The sequence below is a fragment of the Dendrobates tinctorius genome, unplaced genomic scaffold (genome assembly GCF_039654945.1).
Source record: "Dendrobates tinctorius isolate UK_male_01 unplaced genomic scaffold, ASM3965494v1 ptg000155l, whole genome shotgun sequence".
Classification (NCBI taxonomy): domain Eukaryota; kingdom Metazoa; phylum Chordata; class Amphibia; order Anura; family Dendrobatidae; genus Dendrobates; species Dendrobates tinctorius.
This window is the reverse complement of record NW_027361822.1, coordinates 989,696-1,003,838: the sequence shown is the minus strand read 5'-3', so window position 1 is coordinate 1,003,838 and position 14,143 is coordinate 989,696. Positions and strand designations below refer to the sequence as shown.

The 14,143-nt window shown below is 42.2% G+C and overlaps 1 protein-coding gene across 2 annotated transcripts; it reads left to right on the top strand.

The window, feature by feature from the left end:
• The first annotated feature begins 2,521 nt into the window (after window positions 1-2,521).
• Window positions 2,522-12,526, top strand: LOC141050957 (gastrula zinc finger protein XlCGF66.1-like). Of its 2 annotated transcripts, none has more exons than XM_073547683.1 (7): window positions 2,522-2,655; window positions 2,880-3,029; window positions 3,159-3,338; window positions 3,421-3,544; window positions 3,628-3,725; window positions 4,430-4,520; window positions 11,385-12,526. In XM_073547683.1, exons 2-7 carry the CDS (start codon window positions 2,952-2,954, stop codon window positions 12,050-12,052), a joined length of 1,239 nt encoding a protein of 412 aa, XP_073403784.1. In that variant the 5' UTR covers window positions 2,522-2,655; window positions 2,880-2,951; the 3' UTR covers window positions 12,053-12,526. The 2 variants fall into 2 exon arrangements, with proteins under 2 accessions (XP_073403784.1, XP_073403783.1); XM_073547682.1 differs by having other exon boundaries at window positions 2,655-2,731.
• Window positions 12,527-14,143: the final 1,617 nt, after the last annotated feature.

Here is a 14,143-nt window from a genome sequence, read left to right as displayed (position 1 = left end):
TCTGCTACCCTCTAAGCATGAAGCCGCAATCTGGTCCTGCTGAACTATCCTGTGTGTGGGGTGCAAGTGTTGGAGCGTGGAAAGGAGTTCCCAACTTACCTAGGTGGTGGGGCACTACACCTTAGGAGAAGGTGCAGTACCTCTGTGGCGACTGAGCCTCTGGGGCGCCACATTTATATAATTATATCAATATAGCAGTCATGTCCAAATTATCACCACAAGTATAAATTAATTCCAAATTGGATATTATAGGACAGGGGAAGGAAAGAAAGTATCACACAGAAGGAAAGGCAGCTGGGATTGGACACAAAAGGTAAATTAATGTATAATAGAGGAGGGGTGGAATGAGCTTTATGAGGATTGTTTTAAACATTTTTGTATACCAATTTGACCAATATCATTATGAAAAGACCATAAAAACCAGAAAAAAATATTAAAAACCATCCTAAGTGTGAAATCGCCAATCCAGAAGCCTCCCAAATCTCCCACTGGCGACTGACTTTCTTTTTGCTTTATTAAGTGATCCAAACAACATTCATGTAGGTAATGAGAATTTATCCTACCAATGAGTTCCTCCTGTGTGGGTGTAGTAGCTTCTCTCCAGTGTCTTGCCAAGCTATGAAGGGCCGCTGTCAAACATGGGTTATCAATGGAACTAAGTTTGGGGGAAGAAGGTCCAACCCAATACTTAAGACTGCCAAGGACCCCTCTAGGATTAAAGGGAAACCTATCAGTCCTGATTAAGTCTGCCACTCGATTCCAGAATCCTCTCATCTTGGGGCATCACCACCACACATGACCCAGATCCCCTTTTTTACCACATCACTTCCAGCATAATGAGGAATATGATTTGCTAAATTTGGAAATTTTATAAGGGGTCAGATACCAGTTCATATGTATCTTCTTTAGTTGTTCAAGATGTTTAGTGCAGGAGAAGCAGATTTTACTAAATGTGGCCGCAGTCTACCAGTGTTCGGGAGTGGATGAGAACGATGGTGCTTTCTCCCAGACATTCATATAAGGGAGTTTAACCGACTCCACTGGCAAATTAAGAGTCCTAGAAAACAGAGACAATCCATGTTTATTGGGATATTCTACTTTAAAGTATATCTGCATCATGTCTGATGGGTCAGGACTCCACCAAGCTGGAAATGTACATGAATGGATAAAATGATGACTTTGGAGGTACTGATAAAAGCATGTTTTGGGAATCTTGTAAAGTTGGGACAAATCTGCAAACGAGGGGACAACAGGGCCATCTCAAAGTTTGTCAAGGGTGCTTATACCTGACCCCACCCACAGGTCTAGCGGCAACCCAGGGATGTGTGCCTCTATTGCTTTTACAGAAATGCATGGCATGTAAATAGGGATTTTGTCAGTATGAGTACAAAGCACGACACACAGTATAATGTAGTCCTCTCAAAGTATACTGCAACCTCCCTCAGAGTATACTGCATCCTCCATTGTATCCTGCAGTCCCTCTCATAGTGTACTGCAGCCCCACACACACACAGTATAATGTAGTCCCCTCAGAGTACATGCACGGCTCAGCTCCATACACCTCGTACACACACGGCTCCGCTCCGTACACCTCGTACACACACGGCTCCGCTCCGTACACCTCGTACAGACACGGCTCCGCTCCGTACACCTCGTACACACGCTGCTCCGCTCCGTACACCTCGTACACACACAGCTCCGCTCCGTACACCTCGTACACACGCTGCTCCGCTCCGTACACCTCGTACACACACAGCTCCGCTCCGTACACCTCGTACACACGCTGCTCCGCTCCGTACACCTCGTACACACACGGCTCCGCTCCGTACACCTCGTACACACACGGCTCCGCTCCGTACACCTCATACACACACGGCTCTGCTCCGTACACCTCGTACACACACGGCTCCGCTCCGTACACCATGTACACACACGGCTCTGCTCCGTACACCTCGTACACACACGGCTCCGCTCCGTACACCTCGTACACATGCGGCTCCGCTCCGTACACCTCGTACACACGGCTCCGCTCCGTACACCTCGTACACAGGCGGCTCCGCTCTGTACACCTCGTACACACGCTGCTCTGCTCCGTACACCTCGTACACACACGGCTCCGCTCCGTACACCTCGTACACATGCGGCTCCGCTCCGTACACCTCGTACACACGGCTCCGCTCCGTACACCTCGTACACATGCGGCTCCGCTCCATACACCTCGTACACACGGCTCCGCTCCGTACACCTCGTACACAGGCGGCTCCGCTCCGTACACCTCGTACACACACAGCTCCGCTCCGTACTCCTCGTATACACACGGCTCCGCTCCGTACACCTTGTACACACGCCGCTCCACTCTGTACACCTCATACACACACGGCTCCGCTCTGTACACCTCGTACACCTCGTACACACACAGCTTCGCTCCGTACACCTCGTACACACACGGCTCTGCTACACCAACCCTGTAAACCCCTCCTGACCCCACACACAACCTTCCCCTCATCCAGCACCATGACAACCAGCACAGCAGAGTCCGGCATACACTGAGGCTCCTGATCATGTGACCCCTGGCTCCTCCCCTCCTGTGACCTCATCCCAGGTCCTGTGCGCACAGAACAGCCATATATGTGGAGTGCGGTTCTGCAGGTGGAGGTAGGTGCTGGAGATTCCCCATTACTGGGGGCAGGGGACATTAACCCCCTCAGTGCTGAGCCTGGGATAAACCTCTGTATGTGACTATAATGGGACTGTGTGTTATACCGGGGGCAGGACGGGGCCATGACTGGATGTAATGATCATGTGAAGCCGGTAACAGCTCCGGAGATTTCTTACATGGGATCTTTATGATGTTACATCGTCATCTTCTCCCCATTCAGGTCCCTACAATATCGGATCCTCTCAGTGGAGATCTTCTATAGAAGAGAATTCTCCTGAGTGACCCTACAAGGATGGATAGGGACAGGGACAAGATGGCGGAGAGGATATTGCACCTCACCCTAGAGATCCTCTTCCGGCTTACTGGAGAGGTGAGAGATTCTGATGACGTCACATTACATCATTCTTATCTATGGGAATAACAGATGGACAGAACTGGAGAGGTGAGGACTCTGGAAATGTCTGTAGTGAGGTTTATTAATGTGTCTCTCCATAACCAGGATTACACAGTAGTGAAGAAGACCTCTAGGGGGCGCTGTCAGGCCCCTGTGTCTGAGGGATGGGGAAGACCCCTGAGCCCAATCACGGGGCCTCCACCTCACCCCCTGATACATGAGGACATCAATGCCCAGAAGATCCTAGAACTCACCTACAAGATGATTGAGCTGCTGACTGGAGAGGTGACACTGCTGGGAATGCTGGGATATTATACAGTAACGCTATGGAGGGATCGGGGGATGACGGTATCATTGTATGTGTCAGGTTCCTATAAGGTGTCAGGATGTCACCGTCTATTTCTCCATGGAGGAGTGGGAGTATTTAGAAGGACACAAAGATCTGTACAAGGACGTCATGATGGAGGTTCCCCAGCCCCTCACATCACCAGGTAATAGACAGGACTAAATACACACGGCCTATAATTATCTGTATGTAAGGAATGAATTCAGTCCCTGTATGTGTTTCCTCCAGATCTATCTAGTGAGAGGACAACACCAGAGAGATGTCCCCGTCCTCTTCATCCACTGGACTGTAAAGATGAAGATCCCAATGTTCCTCTGGATCATCAGGTAGATGGAGAGAAGGTGTCAGGAGATCTCCCCTATGATGTGTTTAGTCTTGTTTTATCCACATGTATTTTACACTGAATAGCGAACTAATTAGAGCCATTTTATGATTGGAGCTTCTCTATATGAAAATGAAACTCTTAACCCTTAGGGGGGGTTCTTGTTAAAATTAATTTGCAAATTGCTAATGAATGAATGAATTATGTTCTATTGTCATAAATGCTAGAAGGGTTTCTTTAAGGTTCAAGATCTTGGCCTTAGGAGGCCTTATTTTAATACAGAAATGACAACAATATTCAGATTAATGTTAAATCATTTTTTTTTTTTATCAGGCACTGTTGTTTGACCTGTCACCCCACTAAGAACCCTATTCTGGGCCTTTTTTAGGTGTTCGGGTTCTTTGAATCACTTCACTTCTGCCTCCTTTAACATGCTAAGTGTTAGTAGATCCAACTCCCTACTAGATGGGTGTCTCTAGTAATGTGGCCATTCGGTATATGTTTTATACTTGGTGGAGATGACAGGTTGGATTTATACAGACCTGCAGCTTTGCGGTAACTTCTGCTGTCATTTGTGGTCGTCCTATTAATTGATGATCTTTTTCGTTGCAGGTCTCTTCCTTGAGCTGTTTGATGTTTTCCGTTCTTCAACATCATTTCACCAAACCTCTTTATCTGTCCGTTAATTTTACAATTTTTATTTTTTAGGGTAAAGATGTGAAATGTGAAAATACTATAGAGACATATGTGAGGGATGATGAATGGTGTAAAGAGGAGATTCCTACAGATAACCGCACAGGTGAGCAGTGACCACTAAATATTGAATGTTACAGATTTTACGCTTTCACTGGCTTGTCGAATCATATGTTGATTCTTAGCGCATGTCATGTGTCTAAATAGAAGAATATTTAGAATTGAGAGTCCTCAGTGGTTGATACCTTTTAATGGCTAACTGAAAAGATGGTAACACATTGCAAGCTTTCGAGACTACTCAGGTCTCTTCACCAGACTAGCCTGATGAAGAGACCTGCGTAGTCTCGAAGAGCTTGCAAATAGTTAGCATCTTTTCAGTTAGCCATTAAAAGGTATCAACCACTGAGGACTCTCAATTCTAAATATTCTTCTATCTACTGGCTAACACGGTACAAAGATATACTGTGTCTAAATATACTTTTGAAGCTTGTTAGTCGTGGGGATTCCAACTTAGGACTCCTGATATGGAAGACAGAAATATAACAGCAGGGGCGAAACTATTGGCCCTGTGCAGTAGGAGGCCGGCAGGTGATGTCGGCGTGCCCGTTGCATGCCTCGCATGACGTCACTTCCATGCGCTGCCTGCCCTTTTTTTTTCCATCACGTGTCTCCTTCACCTCTCCGGAAGTGCTTTCTTTTTTCAGCCTTTTTTTTTGCTGTCATGGACGAAAGTCTTGGCACCCTTGAAGTTGTTCCAGAAAGGGAAGTATTTCTCCCAGAAAGTTATTGCAATTACACTTCTTTATGTCATTTGTGTATATTCGAACAAAATGAAAAAAAAGAACGATAAAAAAAGGCATACTGGACATCATTTCACACAAAACTCCAAAAGTGGGTCAGACAAAATTGTTGGCACCCTCAACTTAATATTTTATTGCACACGCTTTGGAATAAATAACTGCAATTAATCACTTCTTATAACCATCAACAAGCTTCTTACACCTCTCAACTGAAATTTTGGACCAATGTTCCTTTGCAAACTGCTCCAGGTATCTCATACTTGAAGGATGCCTTCTCCAAATAGCAATGTTAAGGTCCCTCCACAGTTGTTCAATGTGATTTAGATCCAAACTCATTGCTGACTGCTTCAGAACTCTCCAGCCTCTTATTTCCATCCATTTCTGAGTGCTTCTTGAAGTATGTTTGGGGTTATTGCCCTGCTATAAGAACCATAGCCTTGGATGTAAACCAAACCTTCTGATATTGGGCACTACATTGCAACCCAAAATCCTTTGGTAATCTTCAGATTTCATGATACCTTGCATACAGTCAAGGTGCCCAATGCCAAAGGCAGCAAAACAACCCCAAAACATTTTTAAATCTCCATCATATTTGACTGTAGGTACTGTGTTCTTTTCTTTCTAGAGCTCATTCATTTTTCAGTAAACAATAGAATGATGTTCTTTATCAAAAACACTCCATCTTGGTCTCCTCTGTCCACAAGACACTTTCTCCGAAGGAAACTGACTTGCTTATGTACATTTTGCCAAACTGCAGTCTAGCTTTTTTATGTCTCTGTTTCAGCAGTGGGGTCCTTCTAGGATTCCTACCATAGCATTTTATTCAAATGTTGACAGAGCCCGCAGGACAGCTTGAATTTCTTTGGAACTTGAATAGGACTGCTTATCCCCCATTCGTACAATACTGTGTTGCAATCTTTCATTAATTTTTCTCTGCCATCCACATTCAGGGTGATTTGCTACAGTTCCGTGGGTTTTAAACTAGAGGATTATGTTGCGCACCATGATCAAAGGAACATCAAGATCTCTGGAGATGAACTTGTAACCTTGAGACTGTTTAAACAATAGTGATTTTCAAGTCCTCAGACAGTTCTATTCTCTTTTGGTTCACCGTGCTTAGCGTTGCACACCCAGACACAGAATGCAAAGATTGAGTCAACTTCTCCCTTTTTTTATATGGTTTCAGGTGTGATTTTCATATTGCTCACACCTGTTACAAGACACAGGTGAGTTTGGACGAACATCACATGCTTGAAACAAAATGGCTTACCAACAATTTTGGGAAGATGCAAACAATTTTGTCTGGCCCATTTTGGGGTTTTTGGTGAAGTTATGTCCAATTTGCCTTCTTTCATCTTTTTTTGTGTAATTGCAGTAATTTTCTGTGAGAAATGCTTATTTGCTGGAACAATTTCTTGGGTGCCAACACTTTTAGTCATGACTGTATTTTTTATTGTATTACTAAATGATATGGGACACTTCCAGGATAGGGGCCAGGATGGATAACATTATTACAGGGGTCTATTGATCTGACTAAATTTTGCACTTGGGCCCATAGGACTTTAGTTACTCCACTGATTGCCAGTCAACCATAAGTTGCACCTTTATGTAATAGGGAATTTCCTCAGCCTTAGAACCTCAATAGCATTCTTCTTTGCAAGCATAATATAGTGATCCATACAGATATATCTCTACATGCCAATATATATATATATATATATATATACACACACACTGTGTTCCAAATTATTATGCAAAAAATATTTCCTCAAATTTTCTCTAAATTACCTATATGAATTGCAGTCGTCTAATATTCTAGTATAATTGCAATGTTTTTGAACAAACTGCCTATGAAAAATATGAAACACTCAAACTGCATGGTAAAAAGAAAAAGAAAAACAATCCAGCTCACCGTACTGCCCTGCCGGCAGAATCCAAATCCTTGCGCACGGACTTGACCAGGCAGTCAATCAACAGTGAAAAAGAAGGAAGGAAAATTCCAGCGCGAGAAATGGAAAATTAAAAATCCATTTTATTGTGCCAATGCATATTAAAATTCCAGCAGGTACAGCATACTAGTCGGATGACTGCAGAACAACGTGTTTCGACGCCTCAGGTCTTAATCATGTTCTGATTAAGACCTGAGGCGTCGAAACGCGTTGTTCTGCAGTCATCCGACTAGTATGCTGTACCTGCTGGAATTTTAATATGCATTGGCACAATAAAATGGATTTTTAAATTTCCATTTCTCGCGCTGGAATTTTCCTTCCTTCTTTTTCACTCAAAATGCATGTTCCAAATTATTATGCACAGCAGAGTTTTCAACCTTTTTATTTTTATTTTGAACAAAAAAATGGTCAATTGTGAAATTATAAGCATTATCAGCTTATTACAAAATGAAATCAAACAGTTTTCAAGTCAAAACTTTATTCTGTGTGATGTTACATTTGCACATAGGACCCCTTGTTGGAAAGAAGCTTCTGAACGCTCTCGTCCATTGAATTTGTCAGTTTTTGGATGGTTTGTGCTTCAATCGTTTTCATGTGGACAGAATACCCTCCCAGAGCTGTTGCTTAGATGTGAACTGCCTCCCGCCATCATAGACACTCCTTTTGATGATGCTCCAGAGCTTCTCAATGGGGTTGAGGTCAGGGGAAGATGGTGGCCACACCATAAGTTTGTCCTCTTTTATGCCCATAGCAGCCAGAGATACAGATGTGTTATTTGCAGCATGAGACGGTGCATTATCATGCATGAAAATGATCTTGCTGCGGAAAGCACGGTTCTTCCTCTTGAACCATGGCAGGAAGTGCTGTTTTAGAAACGCCACATAGATTATGGAGTTCATCTTTACCCCTTCAGGGATCCTAAAGGGGCCAACAATCTCTCTCCCCATGATTCCAGCCCAAAACATTACTCCACCTCCTCCTTGTTGGCGCCTTAGCCGTGTTTTCATGGGGTGTCCATCAACCAGCCATCCTCCACTCCATCTATCTAGACCATCGAGCGTTGCACGGCACTCATCGGTGAACAAAACAGTTTGGAAGTCAGTCTTCATGTATCGTTTGGCCCACTGGAGCCGTTTCTGCTTGTGTGCAGTGGATAGAGGTGGTCGACAGGATGGCTTACGCACAGCTGCAAACCTCAGAAGGACCCTGCATCTTGTTGTTCGGTGGACGATGGAGGCACCAGCAGCTTCAAAAACTTGTCTGCTGCTATGACAAGGCATTTTTGCAGCTGCTCTTTTAACCTGACGCAATTGCCTGTTGGAAAGAGTCCTCAATTTGTCCTTATCAGCACGCACACGTGTGTGCTGGGAATCAGCTACATACTTCTTGATTGTGCGATGATCACGATGAAGTGTCTTGGCAATGCTGATTGTAGTCATGCCTTGACCTAAATACTCCACAATTTGTTGCTTCTCAGCAGCCGACACATCCTTTTTCTTTCCCATTTTGGCAAAAAATGTAGGCTGCTTAATAATGTGGAACAGCCTTCTTAAGTAGTCTTGCCTTTAATTGAACACACCTGCCAAACTAATTTGCACAGGTATCTGCAATTGCTTTCAGTGATATAAAGAGCCCTGACACACATCACCATCAATGAGTTTAAATGACAAACAAAAAATTCTAACCTTATCACTCCGAAACTCTTTTTGCATAATAATTTGGAACACAGTTATATATATATATATATATATATATATATATATATATATATATATATATATATATGTGCTGAAAATTGTGTCCAAGATGTTTTTCCAACAAAGTTACTTGTGAAAATAAAGGTGCCACACAATTACAGTAAACATGGACATATTTTGTGACCATGTAATTGTAACAACCTGTTTATACAGTGAACATATGATTTTTGGACATCTGTAATTAGCATGAAAAAAAATGGTGAAACTGTTTTTATCCATGTAGGTTTTTAGAATTAAAAAAAACTCATCATGCAGAACTTTTTTTTTTTTTTTTTTACATTCTAAAAAAGGAAACCTAATCAAACCAAGACCAACCCCATAATGATCAACGAGGCCACTCTTGGTTCCATTTGCATTAGTTGTGCAGCAGATCAGCTTTGGGCATGAATTTGTTTCTAAAATGGAACAGATGAGTTAAACTCTAGAACTTAAGTGTGACCCCAGCCTCTGACTGAACAGCAGAAGGAAAGCAGACATGACTGTTTGTGAACAGACTTGCAGATGAAACGCGCTCATTTTTTTACCAATGCATCTCTGAAAGGAAAAAATAGATGCGACTCAGAAGCTATATATACATACACCGCATATACTCGAGTATAAGCCAAGATTTTCAGCCCATTTTTTAAGGCTGAACGTGCCCCTCTCGGCTTATACTCGAATCATATATGCCAGGAGGTTGGCGGGGGAGGGTGAGCTCGGCTGTCACATATACTCACCCCCCTCCTGGCGCAGTCTCTGCAGCCCCTGCTTCTCCCAAGGTCTTCGGCACCTGTGTGCAGCGATCACGTGGCACCGCTCTTTAAAGTCATGAATATGCACATATTCCTGACTTTAATGAGCGGTACCACATGACTGCTGAAGGAAGGAAGAGCTGCGGTGTCGGAGACCATGGGAGAAGCAGGGGCTGCAGAGACGCGCCAGGAGGGGGTGAGTATATGCGATATTCACCTGTCCCCGTTTCACCGCCGGGCGACGCTCTGTCCTCTGCGTCCTCTGGCTATAATGTTCAGGTCAGAGGACGCGATGACGTGGTTAGTGCATGCCCTCTGCCTGAACAGTCTCTGACAGAGGACCTGGAAGACAGAGCGGCACATGGCGGTGGAACAGGGACAGGTGAATATGACCCCCCATAGCACACCGGTGTCCCCGCCTACTCATGTCACTGGCACCTGGCCCCCAGCGACAAGAGGTGAGTATGTCTTTTATTTTTATTATTATTCGCAGCAGCATATGGGGCCGTCACCTTTATGGAGCAGCATATGGGGCATAATCTATGGAGCATCTTATGGGGCAGCATATGGGGCATAATCTATGGAGCATCTCATGGGGTCATAAGCTTTATGAGAAGCTTATGGGGGCATATTCAATGGAGCATTTTATGGGGCAGCATATGGGGGCATATTTTATGGAGCATCTTATGGGGACAACATATGGGGGTATATTCAATGGAGCATCTTATGGGGCAGCATGTGGGGGTATATTCAATGGAGCATCTTATGGGGGCAGCATATAGGGGCATATTCAATGGATCATCTTATGGGGGCAGCATATGGGGGTATATTCTATGGAACATCTTAAGGGGGCAGCATATGGGGGCATATTCTATGGAGCATCTTATGGGGTAGCATATGGGGCATAATCTATGGAGCATCTTAAGGGGCCTATTATATGGAACATTTTATGGGGCAGCATATGGAGCATAATCTATGGAACGTCTTATGGGGCCATAACCTTTATGGAGCAGCTTATGGGGCCATTATTAACCTTTGTGCATCATTATATGGGGCGTATTTTGTATGGAACATCTTATGGGGCCCATCATGAACTGTATGGAGCATTATATGGAGCTCCTGATTCAATATGGATATTCAAAAACATTTAACCTACTGATGTCACAATTAATTTTACTTTTATTGGTATCTATTTTTATTTTTGGAATTTACTAGTAGGTGCTACATTTCTCACCCTAGGCTTATACTCGAGTCAGTAAGTTTTCCCAGTTTTTTGTGGCAAAATTAGGGGGTCGGCTTATACTCGAGTATATACGGTATATATAAAATTTATTATTTTAATGGACCGAAAATGCATCTGACTGTCTGAAAAAAGTAATTTTCATCAAATACGACCAAAAAAGTATGTGTGATTGAGGCCTAAGGCCTCCTTTATGAGACTCCACTGAACATGTAACTGGAAAAGATTGGTGAAGGGCACATTGAAATATAAACCTATGGACAAGACAGCTTCAACAGTGAAAAAAAAATGAAAGAAAACAACCTAGTGCAACCTAGTGAGCCTAACATCATAATCAAATAGTCCCTGCGATTTGGGCTACTGTTTTAGTCAGTTGGTAATTGAATTGCATTGCAAGTTGCAAGGATATGTTATAAAATATATAATATAAATATTAATTTCACTTTAGGACACTCTTAATGAAAAATAATAAAATCATTCTTTTTCTTTGCAGATAAATGTACCAGGAGTTCAGAGGGAAATCTGATATTTTCAAATTTTATAGCAGATGATCATATTATCACACCCGATACATGTGAAGAATATGCCATTCTCCTAGATACACATCCAGGTCTTCGCAGCAAAGATCTCTCATCTGATACTATTCAAGGAGTCCTTTCTTCTACTTCATCAAAGACCACTAAACAAAAGAAAAATCACAAGAGAGCTGTTAAACAACGAATAGCTCACATAAGGGAGGAACCATTTTCATGTTCAGAATGTGGGAAAAAGTTTAATTGGAAAGCAAATCTTACTAGACATCAGAGAACTCACACAGGGGAGAAGCCATATTTTTGTTCAGAATGTGGGAAAAGTTTTAATCAAAAAACAAATTTTGTTAAACATCAGAGAATCCACACTGGGGAGAAGCCATTTTCATGTTTAGAATGTGGGAAATCTTTTAGTGAAAAATTCAAACTTGTTAGACATCAGATAACTCACACAGGGGAAAAGCAATTTTTATGTTCGGACTGTGGGAAATGTTTTATTTGGAAAGCAAGTCTTGTTGCACATCAAATAATTCACACAGGGGAGAAGCCATTTTCATGTTCAGAATGTGGGAAATGTTTTCATTATAAAGCAAATCTTGTTGCACATCAGAAAATTCATACAGGGGAGTAGTAATTTTCATGTCTAAAATGTGGGAAATGTTTTAATTGGAAAACATGTCTAGTTTCACATCAGAGAGTTCACATGGGGAGAAGTCATATTCATGTTCAGATTGTGGGATATTTTTTTTTTTTTTTAAATCAGATAAAATTTTATTGAACGTAAGAACATTACAAACAGATATCACATATCAATACTCATTTTGCATTTTTTTAGTAAATTCCCCCCCCCCCCCGTGGAGACCATTCCAGGAGCAGACATCTGGACCACAGTTAACAAGGGGAATTATTGGTTCAGTTCACCGTCAATTTAACTCTACATTCATGTATATTGGTGCAACCTTAAGTCTTGTCCAACCATGGCTGCCATAGTTTGTGAAATAGATCCAGCTTGTTTCTCTTGGGGTAAATACTTTTTTCCAGTTGAATTATATGGTCTTTTTGAGCAATAAATTCACGTCTGGATGGAAGCTGCTCCCTAACCCAATATTTTGTAATCAATTTCCTTGCAATTGCAATTTTGGTCGTATTGTCAGTTATTTCCTCCATATACCCCAGTATACATACAGCAGATCCCTAGGGACTACACACCCGTACACCACTCCAATACGGTTCAGCACTACAATCCGAAAGGCTGACAGTCTGAGACAATGCCGGAGCAAACGTAATATACTCACCCGAGATTGTGAACACCTTGGGCAGTCAGAGTTAGACTTTAGCCCAGCCTTGAATAACATATCAGGGGTTCTATTCATCCTATGGATAACACACAATTGTGACAGTCTCCCCAGGTTCACTCATGGATATCTTAGGTACATATTCTAGAATACATTCCCAACTATCATCGTTTAGCTCCCCCAAATCTATCTCCCACTTCCTTTTAGCTTTAATAGGGTGATCTCCCAAGAAAGCGTGTAACAGGTCACTATACACTTCCGATATTGCCCCCTCGTTCCACTATTTTTGAGCACAAAATCTAACGTGAGATCCTTTTGTATCTCTATGGGACCTTTTCTACATTGAGACTGAAACGCATGTTGAACCCATCTATACTGTTAAAGATTTAACCTTGGAAACTGAAATTCTTCTTGCAACATTTTGTATGATTTAAGCTTTCCCCGGTGAATCAATTGACCTATCAACCTAATGCCCACCTCCTTCCACTCACCAAAACCCTTCATATGGCTAAACTCCTGGAAGTGACTGTTATCCTAGATAGGCGAAAACTTGGTGAAACCCGTTACCCCCCCCACAATCTGTTTCGCCTGCTGAAACCCGGTTTAACCTTCTGCCATACGTTATGGATAGTGGGGCATTTTTTAAACAAGTTAGTTTTAGTTGCACATCAGAGAACTCACACGGAGGAGAAACCATTTTCTTATTCAGCGTGATACAAATATGTGACCAATAAAACAAGTCTTTTCAGACATTAGAGAAGACACACAGGACAGAAGCCATTTTCATGTTTAGAATGTGTAAATTGTTTTATCAAGAAGTCAGATCTTGCTAGACATTGGAGAAGTCGCACAGGGAAAAAACGTTTTCATGTTCAAATTGGGGAAAATATTTTAGTCAGAGAATAAATCTTATTAGACAGAGAATTCATGACGGAAGTAGCTATTTTAATACTTTTTGCAAGGATAAATTCAAGTTATAGTCTCTTAAAGTCACTTGTATAAAAATGAAAGGGAATGCAATTTAGAGCACTAAATGATTATTAGAAAATGTGTACAATTACCAATGGCCATTTGTTATTAAGCAATTAGTATCCAAATAATACACATGCAACAATTATTAACCCCTTCACAACATTTGACCCATTTACGTCATGCTCGGGAAGGGGTTCCCGCGAAATGACGTAAATTTCCATTATTGCGATCTTGCACGCACAGTAGCACTGTCAGTGCGCTTGCTGTAAACTACTGGATTAAATGAAAGCCGAGCCTCAGCTGTCAGTGCCAGAACTGATGCCCTCACCGCCATAGCGATAACTAGGTTTTGCAATATATATATATATTTTGGAAAGTTTAATGATGTTTTCTATCAATATATTTATAATGATTTCTGGTGTAATGTGTTTGTAGAGTATGGCTTTTTGAGCTTA

Excerpts from the sequence above, each read along its gene's own strand:
- LOC141050957 (XM_073547683.1), top strand. The coding sequence starts at position 2,952 with ATGGATAGGGACAGGGACAAGATGGCGGAGAGGATATTGCACCTCACC. Across the intron at positions 3,339-3,420 it reads TTGAGCTGCTGACTGGAGAG|GTTCCTATAAGGTGTCAGGA; the intron begins GTGACACTGCTG and ends TGTATGTGTCAG. Across the intron at positions 4,521-11,384 it reads TCCTACAGATAACCGCACAG|ATAAATGTACCAGGAGTTCA; the intron begins GTGAGCAGTGAC and ends TTTTCTTTGCAG.